This window comes from Gavialis gangeticus, unplaced genomic scaffold (genome assembly GCF_001723915.1).
Source record: "Gavialis gangeticus isolate Ggan-Ray unplaced genomic scaffold, GavGan_comp1, whole genome shotgun sequence".
NCBI lineage: Eukaryota > Metazoa > Chordata > Crocodylia > Gavialidae > Gavialis > Gavialis gangeticus.
The window spans coordinates 142137213-142154184 of record NW_017729032.1 but is presented as its reverse complement, the minus strand read 5'-3'; the positions used below and the strand labels follow the sequence as shown (position 1 = coordinate 142154184).

Below are 16972 nucleotides of genomic sequence, written 5' to 3'. Positions count from 1 at the left end.
ATAAATAAAACAAAAACACATACCCCCCATAGAAAACAAGAACACTTAGGCTCTGATCCTACAGAGACTTTTGGGACCAGAATTGATTTATTACATGTGAGCAGTCCAACTGGAAAGTTAAGCATACAACATTTGCAGCAACAGAGCTCCAGGTAGTAAAGCAAAATAATTGAAAGTCAGGAATGCTAAAGTTAAGGTAAACCCATGGCATCTGAACCTACTTCCTTGTCCACATACACAACAAAACTGCCTTTTATCATAATCATGCTTTCCTGCTGGATCCATTCTTCATTCAGTTGTGGTGGTGAGAAAGAGGTAGGGATATAAAATGGATCAGATGCAGCCTTGTTACTTGAGATAGTGCACTAGAATAGAGCCTCCAGTAGATAGTAGAGAAAAAATAATCTCAAATTTCCTTTCTGGTTGTGAAAATGGGCAAACTGAATATTGGATACTTTACCATATCTGCCCTTATTTACTCCCTGTGGGCCCACAGGAAGAACTTGATCAGGTGGTTGTAGATTATTTAAAAAAACACCAGGGGAACAGTCTTTCTTAGCTATTATCAAGACAGATAAAGTTATCACACTGAATATATCACAAGCTCTGAAGGTGGTAAGCAAAATGCGTAACTCTGCAGATTGAGGTATTAAAAGAGAAAGTAGAAGGACATTTGATAGCAAGAAATTTTTCCTTGCCAGTCTGAACATAGTACATTGTCAATAATGACATAAAAGACAATATCTGAACTGGGTTGATAATTGCTTGTGGTTTCACTGATATTGGATGCAATCTGATTGACCTTCAGGGTAAAAAGGTATAAAAACCAAAGTATTTTTCTTGATCAGCCGTTTGGACATCAGTTTAATTTCTTGATTTCTAAGGGACTTCTTTGGGGCGTGGGAGCAGATTTTTCTAAGAAAATGGCAACTTTTAATGAAAAAAAAACCTGCAGCCAACGGATGGAAGATTTCAGCCATTTTATGTGGAATCCAGAAACAAAGCAGTTTATGGGAAGAACCTTGATTAAGTGGGGTATGTGTTTGTGTTCATGTAAAAAACAAGAATCTTTTTTGTGGTATTGTTAGAAAGCTGCATATTTTTAAATGACTTAAATAACATATAAATGTTGGATGTTTTATGGTTACCAATTTTACAGATGACTGATTTTTATTACATAGTTATGATTCACCTTTGCAGGTCAGTGAAATATTTTGTTACAGCCCACGTTAATTTCCTGAAATGTTTCTGACTGTGCAGTTATAGAATGGAGAGATTTGGTCTTTCAATGATGCTTCACAAATACAAGGGTTTTACTGCCCTAGTTAAAATGTCTAAACAACTGTCAAGATAAAATGAATGGATTTAAAAATGAATTAAAATGAGGCAAGGAAAGACAATCACTGAAAAATGGAGTGAGCACAATGAACAGCAACCAGAAATATTAAGGACTTAGTAGAACTGATTTATGAGAAAAACTGAAAGGACTAACAACTTGATCCTGCTCCCGCTTCAGTCAATGGCAAAGAGTCCACTGGCTTCTATATCTAAAGCCCATGAATACAGCATGAAAAATGTACTCCCAGTATGTTTTTTAACTCTTCAAGACCAGGTCAGAAGAATGAGAAAATCATTTCTGTGCCAAATATCTGGAAATATATTTTTTCTCAATAAAATTATTTTTGAACTCCTGTTTGATTAGCACATTTGCCATTTTATCCTAGCACACTGATGTCCATTCATCCATCCAGAGCCAGATCTTTTACTAATAATATGCAATATAATTATATGGTCTACAGTCAGAGGGGCCCAACTCTTACTAACTTTAAGAAGGCTTTCCATTCTTCCCACATATTCTAATCTCTCCCTTCCTCATTCCTTCTGTGAGGTAACAGAATTTGACTGCAAGACATTTTTCTGAGATAAAATTTGACACACTGTATTTCATCAGAATGATTTTCTTTTGAATTTTAATTTCAAATCAATTTGAAATTTTCATATTTTGCTATTGGCAAAGTGCCCAGTAACAATTGAGGCCAGGTAGAAATAGGTAACTCATTCATTATTTTGCCACTCTACTTTCCTGTCTTTGGCTATGACAGTATTTACAAAGGTGGTTGTGGGGAATGATGGCAAAACAACGTTGCTGTGGAATGCTTATATGCAGAATTCACTTTAACTATATATTCTAAATCATACATTTCCTTTGCAGTGTGGATCATTTTGTACTACATTGCCTTCTATGTGGTGATAACTGGGCTGTTTGCACTTTCCCTGTATTCCTTAATGAGGACAATAAATCCATATACACCGGACTATCAAGATCAATTAAAATCGCCAGGTACAGTTAAAATTCTGTCCATTTCACATCATATGGCCAAACTATCAAAATCACATTGTTTTGTATAACAACACAGTAGTTTACTTAAACTGATTGGCACTGGAAGTATTCTCACAACTAACGGGGCAATGGGAGATGGAGATCAGTAGAACTGACTTGGGTAAAGCAAAAACATACTCCAATGGTAGTCCAAAAGTTAAACACAAATGAAAAGAAAATCCAAGTTTGAAAAATCTGCATTTACTTTTTTACTTCTATGAACATTTTGGCTTCAACAATTAAAGTACCAGTGCCTGAGTATGCACATGAAAGCTGTGTATGGAAGATATCCTCCACAGTCTGATTTCTGCCCTTTTATGTGCAGATAGGGTCACCCATCACTGCATTACCCCAACCTCTTAGAATCCACAGGGTCAGAAATTGAGTAAGTAAGGGTAGAAGTAGCTAGGTTAATATGGACATCGCTGCTTGCGTCCAGCATAGGTCCGCTCACAAACAAAAAACAGCTGGAAATCATACAAGAGAAAAATGGAATAGAGTGCGAAAAGGCAAAATGTGTTTAACACCTGGGAAAAACAGGTGTTCAACAAGTTAATACCAAAATATCCAATCTAAGGCTTCTCCTAATTAAGCAAGGGAAAAGAAAACCCACCACTTTTAGCTACAGAACACTACTCCAAATTATATCCTCCCACCCTCAAATGATATGACTTGTTTGTAAGCAAACAGTCAATTTTCCTCTCTTCATATCTAGCAAGTGAAAAGTTTGCTGGCAAACTAATCAGTGCATGGATGGTTTCCCTTTTCTTTCTTTCATAAAGGTGTGACATTACGTCCAGATGTTTATGCAGATGAAGATCTGGACATTTATTATAACATTAATGACACACACTCCTGGGGAAGACTTGTAACTGCTCTTCACACTTTTCTTTCAGGTGAGAAAAGAAAATATAGTTCATATTTATTCAAGCATAACATTAAGGAAGCACCAGTCATGGTTGTCTTGTGAAGGCTGAATTGAATTTTTTACTTCAAGCAGAGATTCAACTTTGAGGGAGGGTGGGAGGGCTTTGTAGGAAAAACACAGTATATCCTCCCAAAATTATAGAACATTTACTATATAAAAGTATATTCTTTGAGTATTATCTTTTTTGAAAATTAACAAGTAAACCTGTTGATTAATTTATTAATCAAGTTCATGGAAAATGTGCTGCTTAAAAAATAAAGACCCTTTTCAGATCACTTTTCATCAGAAATGGTCCTAAAAAACAGTGGGTCAGATCCTAAAAAAGGACTTAGGTGGATTTTAGGCCCACAAATAAAAAAAAAAATGGAATCCAAAAAATCCCTACAAGCAACCATGTACCCCTGGAGGTACCTATACTCACTTCTTGTCCTCAAATCTTCCCAGGGCCTCCAGTTCCATCTTCTGCACATGCTCAGATCTGCCCTGGTCTAAGCAGGTAGGCCCTATTTAGATCCAGAATCTAGCTGGAGCAGCAATTATATCCCCAGACAGCTGATCTCCAGAGAGGCTCAAAACACTAATGGCTCTGGATTTTGCATTCCACCTTGGGGTAGAGGTGTCTATGATAATAGACATAATTTGTTAGGTACCCAAGTCTTTTACTGGATTTAGCACAGAGTGAAACCATAAAGTGAACACTATGCCATGGTGTTATTATAGGGGGCATTCAAAGCTGTTTTGGTGATGTAACTGTACCATAGCAGTTAAATATTTGTATTTATTGTCAGTTGAACTGTTATTTTGTATTCTTGGCATTTATAATACTTATTTTTAGAATAATTATAACATTCCTGGTATTAATTTTACCTTGAATTATTAATATATACAGTCAACCATAATTCCATTTGAAAGTAGGTTTATAAAAAATGTAACCTAACCTTCTAATACTTTCTGACACCATTCTATCTATCAGAAACAAGAACTTGTAAAATGGTATCAGGAATTAGAATTTCCCAGTGAAATGTTTCAAGGACACAAAATTGGTAGAGAAATTAAGTTTTTTCCTTGTTACATGTACAGCATACAATACAACTGCACAACATAATAATGTCAACTGCTCAAGTGAGACATACTTCTTCCAGAAATCATTCCTTGGTCCAAATAAAACAAAATTATCCTGCAAGTTCACAGCAGATATGCTTGAAAACTGTTCGGGCCTGACAGATCCCAATTTTGGATTTCCAGAAGGAAAGCCATGCTTCATTATAAAAATGAACAGGGTAAGTACCAATCCAACATGCTGAAAAAAGCATGATTTGTTAGTATAGGATAAAGAAAGTTAATTTTTCTGGTCACCTGCGAAGAATTGTTTAATTTTGGGCTTCTGACTTACACTGTAGTCATTAGTGACTGCTGCTACTTAGCAAGCTTCAAGGGCCAGCTTCCAGAAGTGGAAGCTTAGATGCCTGGCTTTGGCAGGTAAAGAACAGACTCTTTTCAGAAAGCTGCTGCATTCACCAGCAAGGCCTTTTTCAGGCCTCCTACCACCTCAGGGTTCAGCAACAAGGAGAAAAGCCTGCCTTACAGTCCCCACTGGAGATTACATCCTTCCCTGCTCACAGAGATACAGATTCTGCTGTTTTACATCTGCAAAGGGTTTGTCTATTTACATAGCCCAAGCCAGTGATGAGATGTTAGGTCATTGGAGGCAGCAAGTTATAATAAGATGCATTAATAAGCTTCTGCTCACTGAAAATTACTGTGATGAACATACACAATTGAACCAGTTAGCCCCTGTGAAGTAACAGAATAGTGTTTCATATTGCCATATGATGTTTTATGGCAAGGTTTTTTATGCTTACGTAAAAGTAAGCGACCCAAGTTTCATAATTCTTACTGAGTTTCAGATAAAGCAGCATGTTAATCTAAACTTACTGCTTTGTCAATTTTAAATAACAAGTAATTGAGCTGAACAACATGAACTTCTTGATATTTCAGATTATCAGTTTTCTCCCTGGCAATGGCACTGCACCAAGGGTAAACTGCACAAATAAAGTAAGTCTCCAGAGCTTATATTTCAAAGTATCTAAGCAGTGCAGTTCTAATGCATGTAAACTGTGATTTCTCTATCTTTTAAGACAAATGACTGTTAACTTGATTTAAACAAAACACAGTGAATTTATAACTCATTGCAATGTCTAATTGTTCTTTCAGTTGAGGTATTCTGAGCTATACATCTCTTTCTCCACCAAAAACAGTCAAAAAGGGAAAATTTTTAAAGTAATTTGGAAACTGTTCCCATATTGCAGATATTACAGTAGTGAAATTTATTTGTCTCAAATTTTTGCTGTTCCTGCCATTTTACCTCTTACCACATATACTTTTGAAAACGGAAGTTTTTTTTTTTTTAAAAACTAAAATAACATCTAAAACCCAGGAACTCTGAGTTGACAGAGGTCTTTTCATATTTTAAAATTTTAATTGTATGAAATTTGGTAATTTAAAAACTGCTTGTAAATATTTATTTTAAGGGAGTATACATATTAAATATCAGATATTAAAGGTCTTCATAAAGACTATTTCCCTTATGCATTTTGATAAAAGAATTAAATATATTGCTCTTTAAAGATAATCACTGGCATCTGAGTTAGCATTCATTGAAATGAGTAAGGGAACTCACTACTCAAAGTAATTGTTATGGACTCTGATGATGTAGGCAGAAATCCAGGCACTAGTTAAATTATCGTGATATTTGGGACTTAATCTTTACAACTAGAGCAACTAGATATCTACTGATTTATTAATGAGAGCTGAGACTATAGAATTAATTTAATTGGGGCATAAAATGTTAAGCATGTTCTTAAGTGCTGTGCTGACAAGCAATGGACCACTGAACTGGGACTTCAGTGAATACTATATGCGTTTCAATATCAACAATATTCTAGGCCAAGTTTATAGTTATATTGTTAATAATCCTCTTTTCTTTAAAAACAGGATGATGATTCCAGCCCACTTGAAGTTCAATACTATCCAGTCAATGGTACCTTTAACCTTCACTACTTCCCTTATTATGGAAAGAAAGCACAGGTATACATTTCTAAACTCTCATTTTTCCTTCAAGTTTTTCTGTAAAATTGTGTGAATTTAACAGAAATTAAATGTACAAGCTGTATTTCTAAATTGACAGCATAATTTTTTAAGAAAAGGTTATAAGACCTTCTTTTTCTTTCATCCTAGCCCACCTATACCAACCCTTTGGTAGCAGTGAAATTTCTCAACATTCCAAGGAATACAGAAGTTAACATAGTGTGCAGAGTTGTTGGAACTGGAATCATCTCAGATAATATTCATGACCCATTCGTAGGAAAAGTGGAATTCAGACTGAAAATAGAAAAGTAGACAACAGTAACATTTATAGTACAAATGAAAATGTTTCTAAAAAGTGTGCTATGAAGAGTGATTTAGGTGTCACTACATTGTTTTATATTTATTTTCTCTCAATGATTTTACACCAAAATTGCTCAGACTGCAGTTTAACAAAAGCCATTTTAAATGTCAGTACTGAAAGATCATCCACAGATCAAAAAATCCACAGTATCATTTACAATGCACCAAGCAAGGATTTTTCCTGATGACATACTATGTGGAACAAAACAGCTTGCTCTTCCATGACAGCCGTATATTAGTGCAAACAGTTGTATAAAATGGCTTTCTTCTAAATGGAGCAGAAATGACTCATGAGAAACATGGACATAGTATCAAGAAGTCATTTTCAGTGACTTTTTTTAACCATAGAATAACCATTGTATATTTACTACATACTGGACACTGTAGAAACAGCTGAGGTATTAGGAAAAATAAAATGGCATAGCAGTTGAAGCACTGGTTTATATTTCATTACACATTGAATGCTACGCAAAAAACAATGTATAACTCAAAAAGTAGTATAATCTAACTGGATCATTAATTAATACATTATATTCTGCATGGTTCAGTCAACAGATTTGTTTTATTGTGTAACCTATCAAATATTAGAAAAAGAACTGACTTGAAAATTAGCTTATGTAACTTACATCATTATAATTACGGCAAGTTTTACAACTTCTATATGTGTACAGTTTAATAAAATAATCAAAGGTGAAATCTAATTATGCCTATGAAAGTTGGGCTAAACTGTTAAATTAGCACAACATGGCACCTCCAAGGGCCAGCCCCCCAAAATAATCACTGAGTTTTGGCTGTCTGCAATAATTCAGGAAAACAGAGCCTATTATGAAAAAATCAAGTTCTGTAGCAACTGACATAAAATAGTATTAATATAGCTACAGCACAACAGTATAGCTTCTGTTCAAATGGGCTTGGTTAAAAACTAGGATGTTTCAAGTAGACAGTAAGTATTTTGGAGAGTACGTAATTCAGAAGATATTTTTGAACGCTTTCTTAATTGGAATCTGGAAAGACAAAGATTGACAAACTTCCACAGCAAGACCCAGTAAGCATGGCACCTGGAATGACTAACCTACAGGAAGAATCCTTAGAGGGGAAGCTATGTCTCCCTCCACGACGAGCAAGAGAGACCCTCCTCACAAACCTGGAATTAAGGACTATTTGGATATCTCTAGTTTCAGGGAGAGAGAGAAAATTAGTTCTTACCTATACATTTCTTTCCCTAAATCTTTTGCATCTCAGTCTTAACAGTGGGATTTTTGTCTCTTTTTTAGGTGATTCAGTGAAGACCAACCTTTTATCTTTGCTGGGCATAGATTTCTCCTCTGAATCTTTCCCAAAATAGCATTTAAAACTATGAAAACAACAAAAAATTGTGAACCAAACTGCTCAAATGTTAACCAGTACCATTTGTACATAACCGTACCATTTGCCCATTGAGCTATTAGAAACAAGCATAAAAATCCTCCTGCTTCTCTTGCAGAAGAAGATCCTGCTGGCTTCCTGCTGCAATTTTTATGTTTGAATCAGAAAGCCCTCTATCACAATTCCACATACTTGTAGGAAGACTGCTATTCATTTTTGCTACATGCTAGACTGCTTGTGCCCTCAAAGGCAATCTGAGCATAAAATGTCTCAAAGACTAGACCATTAGGATTGTGAAGAAAGGTCTTCAGTACATTGAAGAGAAAGCCATAGCACTAGAAGTGTCCATGTGTGGGTTTTATTGAACAGATTTTATGTTCACAGTACCGCCGTCTGAAAATGCTACTTGATGTCACTGTAAACAGTAACATTTGCCAAGATTCCCATACACAGTGCAATCGCTCCCCTAGCGATCTCTTAGATGCTGGAATGTATGGCTACTGGACAAATTATGCAATTCCCCTCTCCAAAGATGTAATCATCTGACCTTGATGAGGTGACTGCAAGGTGTTTAGAAACATCAGTTTAGAAGCATTCAAGGACAGGCAGTACTTCTGAATGTAGCTGGACATTTTCTTCTGTCCAATAGAAATAGGAAGGAGCCATAGTTTCAGGGTAAGAGAGATCACTATATTGTCTACTCTGAACTCAGAAACCACCCATTTTAATGTACTGAGCCTGATAACTACTGTTGGAAAAAGTGCATCTCTCAGTAAGGCATCTACATTCTTGATTGGAAGACAGCACAAAATGGAAAAATTAGCACGTTGTAATTTGTTCCATTAATCATATCACTATTTGCTTAAATATTTTTTTTTTTAATTTGGCTGATGTTGGCTTCCAGATATTAATTCTTGTTATGCTTTTCTTCACTCAATTAAAGAGTCTGTTCTTATTCCAACTCCTGTGGAGATACCAGTTAATCTTCTTCTCATAGTCTTCTTTTTGATAAGTTACAAATTCAGCTCTATCACTCCACAGCCTCTTCGCCAGATCTTTATGTAATTCTTGTGGCTCTCTTCAGCACTGTCTCCAAGTTTTCCAGCACCCATTCTCAGATATGGCCACAGTAAAGAAATATACACAATAATACAGGAAGGTTAAAAAAAAAACAAAACAAAAAACCCAACCTCCCTGCTCATTACTGCCCCACTTAAGTATCCAAGATTGCACAAGCCCTTTTTTGCTCAGCCTCGCATTGAGAATGTATGGTCATCCTTGTCCACCATGACCTTTTCCAGGATCACTTTCTAGCTCACAAGTCCCAAATTTTATAGGTATTGTTTGTGTACCCTGTAGTTTCTAGATATATTATTTTACACTGAGCTGCAGCAGTGCACATTTTATTTGAATGGCCCCAAATTAAAAACAATCCAGAGTTCTTTGTCTTCATTATCATTTACCACTCTGCTAATCTGCATTATTTATAAGTTTCTTTTTTTATTATCAGCATTGATTTTATACTTACTTTGGAATATTTTCCATCAATGATCTGAAAGCGATTGCTGCGGAACCTCACTAAAACCACTCCCATTCAGTGATACGATGTTTTTTAAATGGTCATTTAGCCAGCTCTTAATCCATTTAAACTTTGGCTTTGAGGTTTCTGTAGTACTGATGTTATTTTTAATTAGGATATCATGCTGTACTGAATCAAACACCTTAAAATAGTCTAAGCATCTATGAAAGGTAAAGGGTTTTTATGATCTTTTACTGCACCAACTTTAAAATATTACTAAAAATGTATATATAGTTGATCCAACAAATCACACACTCTCTCTACTCTAAACATCCATATGATTTAAACACCCAACTCTTAAATCTCCCCAGAGAAATTAGGTTTGTTTAGGAAGATCTATTTTCTATTAGAACTACCACTTTGATAAAAATTATATAATACGTCTAATTCTTTTTAAGTCAACACTCTTTTTATTTATTTATTTATTTTTTAAAGTAAAGTGAGGCCTGGCAGCCTGGTATCAGAGTTTGCTGGGTTGTTCTTGTTGAAAATATGTACAACGGTAGTAGTCGTCCCTTATTCTAGAATGTCTCTTGTGTTCCAAGATTTATTGAAAATTAAAACAGAGAGAGCAAATACCTACTTAAATCAAAACTTTTAGGACTTGATTTAAAATTTTAGGATTTAATTGTGTTTTAAATCCCAAAGTAGATATTTAATGTCATCCTTGATTACTGAGTGGGAAAATACTTCAACTTCCTGATAGCCTTCTTCAAAAGGACTTTCAATTTTGCTGTACACTGATATCCAAAAAGTGGGGGAGAAGGGAGGTAGAAAGTGTTTCTGAAACTTTGCAACAACCAGATCTTGCAACTGAATAGGATTGACATCATTGCTTTGGTATTTGCACTGATGGTACCGAGCCGTCACTTGGTACGTTGATAGTACCAAAGTTTATTACTAAGACCGCATACAAAGCTAGCTGGGCTTGTGTTCCAGTTAGGTGAATTTAATCCATGCTTTTATGCTACCCTGCCTCTCCCCCAATATGCCAAAGAGGTCCATTATGAACAAGTGATTACTTGAAGAGAGTAGTAATTGCAACTTGGCAAGTGGTTTAAAGAACTGATGGATATTGTTTGCTTTGCACCTTTGTTTCTGGAGAGGAGCTGTACAGAGTAGTTTCCCTACCCCAGCTCTGTTTTGATTTCAGACCCTCCTACTGAAATTCATGAAAATTAATCAGAAACAAGAAATCAAGAAAGGGGAGGCTTTTAGAACTCCCCCCCCGTTTTTTCATACCCACTGCCAAAGACCAAGAGTACTATGAAACTACTCCACAGTCTAAAAATCACTGATTTATATACCCTTACCTTTATCTCTTCGCTCTGAAACTTTGAGCCTTCCTTTTCTCTCTGTCCTAGCTTTCTCAAAGCCTCTCTTTCCTCTGTCCAACTGTAGATGATATGCTGGAACTTTATAATTCAGGGGAAGCCTGAAGATACGAGCCAGAGAAGTCTTTGGGCTGCCACTTAACTACTGATAGGCTCTGCAGATGCAGTTGTGACTTCTCCTGCTAAAGAACTAAAGGAAGGGGAGGAGCTGACTCAGCTGCTATGGAAAGATATTTTCTCACATCAACACCACTAAAACACACCCATCTGTGGTGACATCTGGTTGATAATGCATTAACAAAAAAGTTCCTCTAGACCAGTGGTTCCCAATCTTTCTGATCCCATGCCCCACTTCCAGCAAGGGCCCAACTCTTCCAAAAGAATACATGTCGCTTACAACCCCACTTATAAAGTGCTGCAAACTCTAGGTTGGGAACCACTGCTCTCAGGCCTCCAAAGTCACCACTGAGACAATCCAGTAAGCCCCTGAATGAGCTGAAATGTTCTAAGTAGAATAATCCTAAATTAGAAAAACACAGAGCTTGTTAAAAATGCCCATGCGCGTTTTATTAATAAAAACTAACAGTGCCAAGGTTAAACAATTCAAACAATTAAAGTCTCTTTATATTCCATAAAATATTACAGAAAAGTTTATTTGTGTTTCAATAAAAAGACTACTGTCTTAGAATAGGCAGCTGACAGTATTTGTGCAGTTAATTGTTTTGTGAATAAATTTAAAAAGACTACCACCTGCCCTGAAATTCCTTTTATAAAAATGAACTATTAAAAATGATTGACAAATTTTGAGTTAAAAAACTTAAAACATTCTCTATATTTAATTTCAACTTTATAATAGATTACAGGAAGATGCTTATGAAACAAATACAAACATTTGTTTCAGTACATGTCTTTATACGATAGACTTATAAGTATGTAAACAACTATATAATAAAAAGTTTCCAAAGTCTGCCTGTAAGAAATCAGGCAAAATTTACCATAAGCAATAAATCATTCCAAACCTTCAAGACATTTTATACAGCTGCACCAGCTGGCAGTAAACATTTGCCAAAAACTCTGTAATTTTATGTTTCAACATACAGTGAAAACAATATATAAAACCGATGGAATCACAATGTTTATATATAATTTAAGGGAAAGTAAGTTCACAACAACATTTCTGGAATTTAACATGTAAAAAAGTAGGACGTATCTCTTTTGTTTCTTTGGACACTGCATGATTAACAAAAACCACTACTACGTTAGCTTGCTATCCCTCAAAAAGTGGTATAATCAAAATACACTCCAAAGAAATGGCCATTCAGTGTATTCATTTTCCACAGAAGGATAGCATTTTATTTTTCATTGATGTGTCTACATTTTCTTTAGCAAACTTAGCAAAAAACATTTGGGGCAAAATGCATTTTCCTTCAAGTAAAAAAACTAAAGAGTAAATAAAGGCTCTGCATTAACACACTGGTATCAAAACACACATCCACACCACATTTAAAAATATCCTACATAAAACAATCCTTGTTTGCTTATTGGAGGTGCAATTTCTAAACTCAGAAATGCTTACCAATATTTTCCTTGAGGGATGGGGCAAAATAATTTGAGTGTTCTCTCCCTAGAACAATTTATTTCCTGAAGCTTGCTGAATTTTAACAAAAAATAAAGTCTACAAGCAAAGGGGATCAGTCATCATCGTCATTTTCATTAAAGTCGTCATCATCATCGTCATCATCTCCAACATAAGAGACAGGCGTTTCAACTCTGGAGCCACTGTACTGTGATCCATTGGAACTTGTAGCTAACATCCCATCTCCTCCGTTGGAAAAGTCACTGAAACAAGGAAAAATGAAATTAGTATTTATCATTTTTAATACATTTATTCAGCTATTATTTGCATGCGAGGTGGAACACTAAAATTCAGTGAAACTTCAAACATTCCATGGAAAGAAAGTCAAGCTTTCATCAAGCGGTCTCCACCTATTTTTGTCACTGCTGCTATACTAATTTATTACTATTTATCACATTTTTAGGCATGGGAAAGAAAGACAAGTCAGAACATCTGGATACTGCAAGAGTTCAGAAGGGGTGACATTTCCACATTTTCCTGTAAGGTTACTTTAACGCATTGAAAATTTTTTAAAACAAAACAAGCAAACACAAAACCTTCGTCGGCTTTGGAAAAATGGTCCACAAACAACCAACTGAGACTAAACAAAGACAAGTGCAGAGTCCTGTACTTGGGACAGTATAAATGCACATAAAAATACAGACTAGGGAATAACTGGACTGGCTGAAATACTGTAGAGGAGGACTTGGGGATTACAGTGGACCACAACCTGAATGTGAGCGAACAAGGTGCTCTTGATGCAAAAAAGCCAACAGCATCCTAGGCTGAATTAACAGGAGTGTCATTTGCAATCAAGTGAGGGATTTAGCACTGGTAAAGCCACATCTGGAATACCATATCCAGTTTTGGGCCCCACACTTCCAAGAAAGATGTGGACAGTTTGGAAAGGGCAACAAAAATGATTAGGTACCTCTGAGACAAGACTTCTAAGGTAAGGCTGAAAGAACTAGGGTTATTTAGCTTGAAGAAGACTGAGGGAGAATTTGATAATAGTCTTTAAATACCTGAAGAATAAATACAGAAAGGAAGAAGATGGATTTTTCTCTGGGTTGTAGGGGACAGGATTAGGAGCAATGTCCTCAAGCTGCAGCAATGGAAATTTAGGCTGGAGATCAAAATGAACTCTCTATGAGAGTGGTTAGGTATTGGAACAGGCTCCCTAGAGAAGTTGTGGAATCTCCTTACTTGGAAACTTAGTTTAGATGCCTGGCTGAGAGGTTTAGTTAGGGATGATCCTGCCTTCAGCAAGGGGCTGGAATAGACCATGTGAGCTCCCTTCCAGCCCTACTTCCCTATGAACCTATGAGGCTCTAGGCCACACTTGTCCAACATACAGCCCGCAGGCCGCCATGCAGCCCGCCAAGTCATTTTCTGTGGCCTACAGTGCTGCGACAGCAGCTTCCTAACACCTGCTGAAGGGCTGGGGAAAGGACAAGGTTCCCACATGCACCGCATCAGCTTGACATTGCCGACACAGTGCATGTGGGAAGAGGAGCACAGACCCGGCCCGCCTCCTCCCGTCCCCAGTACCATGTGGGGAAGCCACCGCTTTCCAGCCTGAGCGACTCGCTGCTCCCCGCCCACAGGCGAGAGGCAGCCTAGCTTGGCTGCCCAGCCCTGGGTCTCTGGCAGAGGTGGAGCGGCACGGGCAGGTGCCTCCTCCTGCCAGGCTGTCGGCATTGGCCGCACAGGGTGGCCCTGGGCTGAGGCGAAGCCTGCGCTCGCTGCACGCCAAGGTGCTGCCTGGCCCCAGCTCCCTCCAGCCTGGCACGGCGCGGTGCAGCAATGTGAGCCCACGGAGGTGGCGTGGTGGCCAGGCTCATCCTTGTCATCTGCCTCTGCCACCTCCTGCCCGGCCATGGTGCCACAGGTAGGACCGGGCCAGGTCAGGGTCAGGACAAAAAGACGGCACCTCCCCCCAGGGCCGGGCTGGTGACGGTGGGCTCCCAGCACCTGTGTGTGGGGGGTGGTCCCTGCCTCTCTCAGGGGAGGGAGGCTCAGCTCTGACCCCCATCTCCTGGGGCCGAGGCTTTAACCTCAGAGCCTGGTCTTCCCTCCTGGAAGCTGGCTGTGCCCACGTCCCAGAAGCCAGGTGCTGGAGCATTACAAAGGAAAGCAAAAACCTCCACAGTCGGCTCTAATCTAACCATAGGGTAAAATTCCTTCCTGACCCCAAATTTGGTGATCAGTGGGATCCCAAGCAGAGGGGAAAGACCAGGGCTCAGCAGCATTTTTGGGCAGTGCCAAAAACACTCGCAGCCTTGACTTGTAAAATGTTGGCGTGCCAGTGGCAGACAGCGGGGGAGCCACGAAGGGCTCTATCCTTGTTGTTGCAGCACAGCCCTGGCCCTTCCCCTGAAGTCTGCCCTGAGGCACACGTGCCAAGCAAAATGCCTTTGTGTACTATGCTCTGGCACCCATGGAAGAGGTTGCCTACCTCTGGACATAACCCTCTAGCCAAAAACCTCTGGATTTGGTCCCAGAAGGAGCATTGGCACACCCCAGTGAAAGTTCCTAGCCTCGGCTGTAGCCAACACCCAGTACCTCTGAGGAAGACTTAAAAACACCCTGGCACACATAGCAGAAAGGGGAAGGGTAGCGGTGGGGGCAACCAGCAAAGTCCAGAAGCATGAGAAGTACCCATAGTAGAACATAGGCATAGCTATGCCTAGATCAGGGGTAAGCAAAATATGGCCCACAAGCTGTATCCAGCCCACCAATTGATCCTATCTGGCTCACCACCGGGAGCCCGAGGAGTAAGGATTGTGCCCTGTGTTGCTCCACTCTCCCTCAAATAATTGCCCACCCCAGTCTAATCAGTGGTTCTCAACCTTTCTTGTACCAGGACCCATCTGTAAACATAGATGGTCAGTCCCGACCCAGTGTCCCTCACTGCTCCTACCTCCAGACCCCAGTTCCCCAGTATGTGGGGCATGAGGGGGCCCCAAGCAGCCCTTTGCAGGCTGGAACTCTGCCAGTCCACAAGAGAAAAACCACAGTTATAAAGGAGAAAAACATAAAGGAGAACCCATTTTTAAAGTTTGCTCGTGACCCTTTCCTTTATTCTTGAGACCTGCTTTTGGGTCACGACCCATGTTTTGAGAAATGCTGGCCTAGATCATGCCCAATTAGTGCTGTCCAACATCTTTTTGAACACCTCTGATGATGGAGAGTCCACAACTTCCCTAGGCAGTCTGTTTCACTCCCTCGCTGTTCTAACCTCTGTGACCAGAGGGCTGGTACTGGAAATACAGCAAGGTTTTCAGGCTCTGTTCTGTGCCTTGTCAGTTAACACATGGACAAAAAGAAAAGGGGAAGAGGGTTTCTCTTTAATTTCTACCTCCTCCCATTGGCAAGAACCCATTGGAAATTTCTTCCCAAGGTCTTGTTTGACTGGTGGCAGGATGCCTACTGCCTCATGGGGTCCAGGTCAGGTACTCCCATGGAACCAGTGGGTGCCCAGTTCCTTTCCAAATCTGGCATTGGCAGTTTGCCCAAAGTTATGTGGTGAGTCTGTGGTAGAGCTTGAAATATAATTCAGCTTGCCTGACTCCCAGTCTTGGTGCTGAATCCATAGGCCACAGTTGCAGCAAGAGTAATGATTTATGGTCCTTTCTGATTGCTAAACTAACTTGTCACTCCCTGCTTTCCTGGGTGTGTTTGCACAGCAAGCTTCAGCCAGCACTGAGAAGTGATTAACTAGCTATCTATTGCCTATAAAGCATGGTGTCCAGAAAAGGGAACACAACAGTAGCTCATCTTCCTTCTGCTTCATCCTTTTCAGTGCAGTTGCTGTTGTACTATGAGATAACTTATCAGATCTTTGGATAAAGTACAAACAAGAGAGGCTTTTGCTGGATCAGCTGTTGTTTCCATTTCCCCCTTTCCTCTCTATTTGTCTGAGCTATAACACAGTAGGGCTGGTTGTGTTGTGGTTGCCACCAACCTGACCTTAAACCAGATGACCTGTTTTCAGCCTGGTGACTCAGCTAAGCTAGTCTCCAAAACTATTTTGGGAGCGTTATTTTAATCAATGCCTGGTCTGCTACTTTGGAGGTCCTCTGCCTCTTTAACCAGCAGATACTGTATTGCTGATAAAAGGGATAAGATGGGGTAACACTGGATATGATGGCAGTGAATGAAGACGTGTGTAAGCATCTTTCACTGAACCAGATAAATTTAAATTCTACCCCTGCTGGTCACTGAGGTCCCACCTCCTTCATCCAGACGATGCTTCCGTTTCTCTTTGTGTGAGATTGGGGGTTCAACTTATTACTACTTGTTAAAAGATGTGTTACTAACA

General features: G+C 38.9%; 2 protein-coding genes across 5 annotated transcripts in view; one reads left to right on the top strand and one right to left on the bottom strand.

Annotated features, from left to right (window-relative positions):
• The first annotated feature begins 923 nt into the window (after positions 1-923).
• ATP4B (ATPase H+/K+ transporting beta subunit) lies at positions 924-9000 on the top strand. Its single transcript, XM_019525669.1, has 7 exons — positions 924-1035; positions 2213-2341; positions 3163-3276; positions 4389-4588; positions 5307-5363; positions 6303-6395; positions 6546-9000. The coding sequence occupies exons 1-7, from the start codon at positions 924-926 to the stop codon at positions 6705-6707; spliced, it is 867 nt and encodes a 288-aa protein (XP_019381214.1). The 3' UTR covers positions 6708-9000.
• Positions 9001-11575: 2575 nt separating this feature from the next.
• Positions 11576-16972, bottom strand: part of TFDP1 (transcription factor Dp-1) — a 130269-nt gene continuing 124872 nt past the window's right edge. For all 4 annotated transcript variants that reach the window (XM_019524061.1, XM_019524063.1, XM_019524060.1 and 1 more), the window contains one exon: positions 11576-12872. In XM_019524061.1, coding sequence (XP_019379606.1) covers positions 12725-12872 — 148 coding nt within the window. In that variant the 3' untranslated portion in view covers positions 11576-12724. The remainder of the gene's footprint in view (positions 12873-16972) is intronic.

Bases quoted from the DNA above. Each gene is read 5' to 3' on its own strand.
- ATP4B (XM_019525669.1), top strand. From the start codon at position 924: ATGGCAACTTTTAATGAAAAAAAAACCTGCAGCCAACGGATGGAAGAT. The intron at 3,277-4,388 runs GTGAGAAAAGAA...TTACATGTACAG, and splicing joins TCTTCACACTTTTCTTTCAG to CATACAATACAACTGCACAA. The intron at 5,364-6,302 runs GTAAGTCTCCAG...CTTTAAAAACAG, and splicing joins GGGTAAACTGCACAAATAAA to GATGATGATTCCAGCCCACT.